Raw genomic sequence first — 6830 nt, forward strand, 5'->3', positions numbered from 1 at the left:
ACAAAGATGTTCGTTGGCTGAACCTATTCCAGAGACTATTGGTCTCAAAGGAGGAATAGCTTCATTCTTATGCACTTTTGGTAGTCCGTGCAAAATGGGACAAATAGGATCTTGTACTACCAAGTAGTCAAACTGTTTCTTCGTTAGGATGCCAAGACTGTAGCCTTCCTCTATTATTTTATCCGCTTTATTTTTAAAGTCATTAGATGGATTAACCTTAAGTTCCGTATATGTTGTCACATCCGATAAAAGTTCCATAATTTTTGAATCATAATCTGTGGTATTAAGTACCACCACAATTCCACCCTTATCGGACATTTTTATTGTTATATCCTTATTATTTTGCAATTGTTGTAAAGCATCCCATTGTTTGCGCGAGAAATTACTTCTAGACCTGATTTTACCAGAGGTTATATCATTATCTAAGATTTTTAGTTCTCGCTCCAACACCTCCTGGAATCTGTCCATGCAATCAGATCTAGACTGAATGGGATAAAAATACGGATTTTTAGTGGTGAAATTGTGGGATTGATCCGTTGTTGCTCCATCAGAAAGATTTTCATAACTTAAGGTTTGCAAGGTAACAAGTGAAATTTGATCTTGAAAATCCAAACCTCGAAATTCATTGATATGTGCAGTAACCTCATGTTCCTGATGTTGGATATCCAGATCCTCCGAATTATTCAAAAAATGTTTCTTAATGGTTAAATTACGTATAAATTTATTTACATCCAGAAGAGTGGTGAATAAATCAAATTTTTGACTTGGAACAAAGTTTAATCCTAAGGATAAAACTGCAAGTTGATCCTGAGTTAAAGGGTGGGACGATAGATTCAAAACATTTTCGTTCATTTGAAAAGACGCTTCCTGTTGCGGGTGACAACTCCTTGATTTCCTGCGGTGTTTCCTGCCACCGCGTCTCTGGCGTTTTTTGAGTGGCGGAAAAATTTCTTTCTTCCCATGTTTGCTGTGTCATTTAAAGATACATCTGATACACTAGGGTTGTTATCCGAAGAGTCTGGATCAGACGAAGTGAAATTCACATGCGATTTTGCTGCTGTATGCCTGCGGTGAGTCTGATTGCGCTTTAAAATGGACTTCGGGGTTCTATTTAAATTCTCCCATTGTCCCCATTCATACACCTTATTGGTGGCATAATCGTTCAGATCTCTGGTGAACTTCCTCTTCTTTCTTTCCATAATATCTTCCTCTAATGCTGAAACATTTTCATGCATTTTATTTATGAGGGACTCAAATTGTGACAGCGCTTTAAACTGTATTAAGGACGAGTTCACATCATCCATTTGTTTCTGTATTTCCTTAAGTCTGGTATCCTCATATTTAACAATAAGTTTCATTAAATTCAACGAGCAATTGCTCAAGATATTATTCCACTCTTCCATAAAGTCAGGTGAATACACAGTAGTGGGTAATTTTCTGATACGCAAGCCACGCGGAACCATATCCTTAGCCAGATAATTATTTAAAGTAGTTCAGAGGCGTAGCTAGAGCTTTTGCCGCCCGGGGCTTTTCCCGAGTTTGGCGCCCCCCCCATCCCGGCTCAATACCAATACACACAAAGGTTACCAAAAATGGTTTTCCTGTTTTGTAGAACTTAAACTGGGCCTAATGGTGTCACCCCCACATGCCAAACCTGTGACTTAATACCACCACACCATGACCAGACCACATAGTGACCGAATAATACTACATACAAGGGACAAATACCACAACACCATTTCCAGACCACATATTACCACCACATAGTGACTGAATACTACAATACTGATCAGTAATAAAAAAAAAAACCACAATACTATCACCATAAGTGCCAGTATTCACAGGAGATCTGTACTTAGTATGCAGTGTCTGTGTAGAGGTAATACAGAGATCACTGGTGACATTATACACAGGACCTCTATATAGTATACAGTGCATAGTGTCAGTGTTTAGGTAACACTGACTCACCAGTGACGTCTCTAGGTGAAGTCCTTCATCTTTCATCCAGCACAGACCGCCATCATTCCTTCCAGCCAGGACTCGTCTCTGCAGGAAATAACACAGTTATCTCGAGCTCCGCTTGCAGAACACATTACTTAATTTTTCACAACTTCTACATTACACCACATGAAGACAAAAAGGCGATATAGTGTCACTCTGCACAATAACAGTACCGCTCCCCCATTTAAAACAGTATACTCAAAAAATAAAATAAATACATCACTGCAGTAATAATATCCCTTAATTAGCCCCTATGGTACCACTATTCCCCACCCTGGCCCCGTTTATCTCATTCCTGGCTCCAGCCATATGTTCTCGTATCCTGCACTCATGACTATCCATTCTACCCCATATGATCTCCCCATCCTGCCCCACCAGCCTCCATCGTATCCGTCCTGCCCCATGATCCAATCCTGCCCCATGTCTCCAATCATGCCCCAAGTCCTGCCCCCAGTGTGTCCAGCAATCTGCCCCAGTGTCCAGCATTGCCCCAGTGTGTCCAGCAGTCTGCCCCAGTGTGTCCATCATATTACCCCCAGTGTGTCCAGCATATTACCCCCAGTGTGTCCAGCATATTACCCCCAGTGTGTCCAGCATATTACCCCCAGTGTGTCCAGCATATTACCCCCAGTGTGTCCAGCATATTACCCCCAGTGTGTCCAGCATATTACCCCCAGTGTGTCCAGCAATCTGCCCCAGTGTGTCCAGCAATCTGCCCCATGGTCTCCTGTATTGCCCCAGTGTGTCCAGCATTCTGCCCCATGGTCTCCAGTATTGCCCCATTGTGTCCAGCATTCTGCCCCATGGTCTTCAGTATTGCCCCAGTGTGTCCAGCATTCTGCCCCATGGTCTCCAGTATTGCCCCAGTGTGTCCAGCAATCTGCCCCATGGTCTCCAGTACTGCCCCAGTGTGTCCAGCAATCTGCCCCATGGTCTCCAGTATTGCCCCATTGTGTCCAGCATTCTGCCCCATGGTCTTCAGTATTGCCCCAGTGTGTCCAGCATTCTGCCCCATGGTCTCCAGTATTGCCCCAGTGTGTCCAGCAATCTGCCCCATGGTCTCCAGTACTGCCCCAGTGTGTCCAGCAATCTGCCCCATGGTCTCCAGTATTGCCCCGGTGTGTCCAGCATTCTGCCCCATGGTCTTCAGTATTGCCCCAGTGTGTCCAGCATTCTGCCCCATGGTCTTCAGTATTGCCCCAGTGTGTCCAGCATTCTGCCCCATGGTCTCCAGTATTGCCCCAGTGTGTCCAGCAATCTGCCCCATGGTCTCCAGTACTGCCCCAGTGTGTCCAGCAATCTGCCCCATGGTCTCCAGTATTGCCCCGGTGTGTCCAGGATTCTGCCCCATGGTCTTCAGTATTGCCCCAGTGTGTCCAGCAATCTGCCCCATGGTCTCCAGTATTGCCCCGGTGTGTCCAGCATTCTGCCCCATGGTCTCCAGTATTGCCCCAGTGTGTCCAGCAATCTGCCCCATGGTCTCCTGTATTGCCCCAGTGTGTCCAGCATTCTGCCCCATGGTCTCCAGTATTGCCCCATTGTGTCCAGCATTCTGCCCCATGGTCTTCAGTATTGCCCCAGTGTGTCCAGCATTCTGCCCCATGGTCTCCAGTATTGCCCCGATGTGTCCAGCAATCTGCCCAATGGTCTCCAGCATTGCCCCCAGAGTCAGACATAAAGAAAAAAAAAAAAAAAGTAAAATCCTCACCTCTCCCGCTCCTAGCGCAGGTCCGGTGCAGCCAGTCAGCGTCTCTCCGGCTCTGCGACGCTCAGGACAGAGAGGCGCGCACAGTAGTGACGTCATCGCGCCCTCTGCTCTGAGACGTCGCAGAGTCAGAGGACGCTGTAGCTGCCGGCGCCGCAAGAACCAGGAGAGGTGAGTATAGAGCGGGGGGCGGGGGCCCGGGGGTGGGGGGAGCCTGGTCGTGGCGGCGGACGGCGCCGCCCGAAGATTTAAAGGGGCGTCTTTTTTTTTTTTTTTTCTTTCTCCTGCAGCGCCGGCCGCCCCCCGCATTGTGCCGCCCGGGGCGGACCGCCCCCCCCGCACCCCCCTTCCTACGCCACTGAAGTAGTTTGGTCCCACCAAACTTTAGTCTCTTGTGAGAGCAATTTCTCTAAACTGTTCACCCCATCCTGCAAATCTGGCATAATGTTAGAGTCAATAGTGTCATGAGAAAACACATGTGCTGCCTTCTGAGATCTGTCTCGGCATAGATCAGTAGCCATAGCTAAATTTTCAAGGAAAATCCTTTTTTTCCTAATAAATGTGCTTCTTGGATATAAGCATAAAATGTGCAGACATTCAAATGGGAGTAATTCCTCGGAGCAACGGCAATCAAAATTGTAGACACATAGAAAAAAGCAAAAAGCCAGCTCACCAGGCAGCTACAGCAGGTGCACGGAACTTCCACGTTGATCCACGTAGTGTTAGATAGGAAGACGAAAAAAAGCTTTGTTCCAGCTCCAGAGTTTAAAAATTAAGTCCTTTATTGGTACATGATAAAAGCATAAGCTGGAAAACTCTCCACAGCACAATAGGAAATGAGCTACGCGTTTCGATCCTTGCAGATCTTTGTCAGAGCTACAAATGAATAAAACTAATAATACTATATAGCCACCACCAGCCAATAGACATCAATCCCCAAATCACATGACAGAAAAGAAAAAAATTTCAAAGAGCGAATAACAATATGAAACAAAGAAGGAAAAAATGTTACACATATGGATTAAAAATTTGTATGAACATTTGACTCGGATCAGTGAAAACCTACATGATATAGAGAGGTCTGGTGAGTCTGTTCGTTCAGTGTCGGCAGCCTCCAGGCATTTCATTATCCAGCACTCTGGCAGTACTAAAAGTTTCCGTGCTTATGGAATAGAACGTGTTAAAAAACCAGTGCGGGGAGGGGATTCCAGACGCTGTCTGTTGATGCGTGAGGCATTTTGGATTTATCACCTGAGCACTCGTTTCCCTGCTGGTCTCAACAAGCGCAATGAATTAATGTATCATTATTAGTGTCTCTGTCCTGAATATTTGAAACTAATGTGCTTTTTATATGTTTAATATGTTCATACAAATTTTTAATCCATATGTGTAACATTTTTTCCTTCTTTGTTTCATATTGTTATTCGCTCTTTGAAATTTTTTTCTTTTCTGTCATGTGATTTGGGGATTGATGTCTATTCGCTGGTGGTGGCTATATAGTATTATTAGTTTTATTCATTTGTAGCTCTGACAAAGATCTGCAAGGATCGAAACGCGTAGCTCGTTTCCTATTGTGCTGTGGAGAGTTTTCCAGCTTATGCTTTTATCATGTACCAATAAAGGACTTAATTTTTAAACTCTGGAGCTGGAACAAAGCTTTTTTTCGTCTTCCTACAATAATCTTGAACAATACAAGTCACAACTGGTACAAGAGGAGAGAGGACCCTGCCCGCGAGGGCTCACATTCTACAAGTACTATGAGAACATTATACTGTGTGTGGGAGTATGGAGGTACTATGAGAACATTATACTGTGTGTGGGAGTATGGCGGTACTATGAGAAAATTATACTGTGTGTGGTGGGATGGAGGTACTATGAGAACATTATACTGTGTGTGGGGGTATGGCGGTACTATGAGAACATTATATTGTGTGTGGTGGGATGGAGGTACTGTAGGAACTCTATACTGTGTGTGGGGGTATGGCGGTACTATGAGAACATTATACTGGGTGTGGGAGTATGGAGTACTATGAGAACATTATATTGTGTGTGGTGGGATGGAGGTACTGTAGGAACATTATACTGTGTGTAGGGGTATGGCGATACTATGAGAACATTATATTGTGTGGGGGGGTATGGCGGTACTGTAGGAACATTATACTGTGTGTGAAGGTATGGCAGTAGTGTGAAAATACCTTTTTTACGAGAGATGCCAGTACTGTGGAAACATTATACTGTGTGAGGCATCATATATATTGCATAAAGGGTGTAAAAAGGAGAGTCATAAAAAAGACTCCTCAGGGCTGTGCTGCATTTGTACAAATACTGCCATCTGCCGTCCAGACGGGACCATGTGAAATCAATGGGAAGAGGGAGGTTTCAGGGAGGAAGAGTCTAGATGGTGCACCTGGTCAGGAGACCTTGATGACGCAGTTACTGATATTATAAAGGCCAGAGCCCAAAAGGCAGAACAGATTTGGCACCAAGGAAAGGAAAGGGGTGCGGGGAAGAATCTGAGGTACCAGCTCATGGTAAAGTGCCCGAGGCAGCTGGGTGTGGGGCAGAACCCTGCTTACAGGGCATAATGGGGGCATTACACTGTGTGGGGGCCAAGAAAGGGGCCCTGTACTAGGAGAACAACCCGTTCCCTCACTTCCTGTCCTCCATAGTTGGGTCGTATGTATCTATTACAGGAAACAGAACAAAAACGTTATGATTCTTATAAAGTGGCAACAAAAACACCAAAAGAGTCTCAGTGCAGAAGGGGTTAATGTCTCCCGCGCTCAATAATGAGGAATCTCCAGCACCTACCTCCACCTGCAGAGCCGCACTCCACATATATGGCTGCTCTGTGCGCACAGGACCTGTGATGAGGTCACAGGAGGGGAGGAGTCAGGGGTCACATGATCAGGGACCTCAGGGAATGATATCCGTTAGTGATGGGCAGTCCGGCTCTTTTTTAAATAAAATTAGATTTTACACTGTCAGGCTGCCGTCACCCTATCAGTATTTGGTCAGGATTTTACCTCAGTATTTGTAGCCAAAACCAGGAGTGGAACAATTAGAGGAAAAGTATAATAGAAACATGTGCACCACTTCTGTATTTATCACCCACTCCTGGTTT

The 6830-nt window shown here is 45.2% G+C and overlaps 1 protein-coding gene across 4 annotated transcripts in view; it reads right to left on the reverse strand.

The window, feature by feature from the left end:
- LOC138663472 (oocyte zinc finger protein XlCOF6-like) overlaps nucleotides 1-6577 on the reverse strand; it is an 82592-nt gene extending 76015 nt beyond the window's left edge. Inside the window, exons 1-2 of one of the 4 annotated variants that reach the window (XM_069749692.1) lie at nucleotides 6518-6577; nucleotides 1969-2046 (exon numbers count right to left, since the gene is read on the reverse strand). In XM_069749692.1, the coding sequence (XP_069605793.1) occupies nucleotides 1969-2046; nucleotides 6518-6544 (105 nt within the window). In that variant the 5' untranslated portion in view covers nucleotides 6545-6577. The remainder of the gene's footprint in view (nucleotides 1-1968; nucleotides 2047-6517) is intronic. The other 3 variants (XM_069749694.1, XM_069749695.1, XM_069749693.1) reach the window with 3 other exon arrangements.
- Between the last annotated feature and the right edge of the window lie 253 nt (nucleotides 6578-6830).

The sequence above is a fragment of the Ranitomeya imitator genome, chromosome 2 (assembly GCF_032444005.1).
Source record: "Ranitomeya imitator isolate aRanImi1 chromosome 2, aRanImi1.pri, whole genome shotgun sequence".
NCBI classification, from domain to species: domain Eukaryota; kingdom Metazoa; phylum Chordata; class Amphibia; order Anura; family Dendrobatidae; genus Ranitomeya; species Ranitomeya imitator.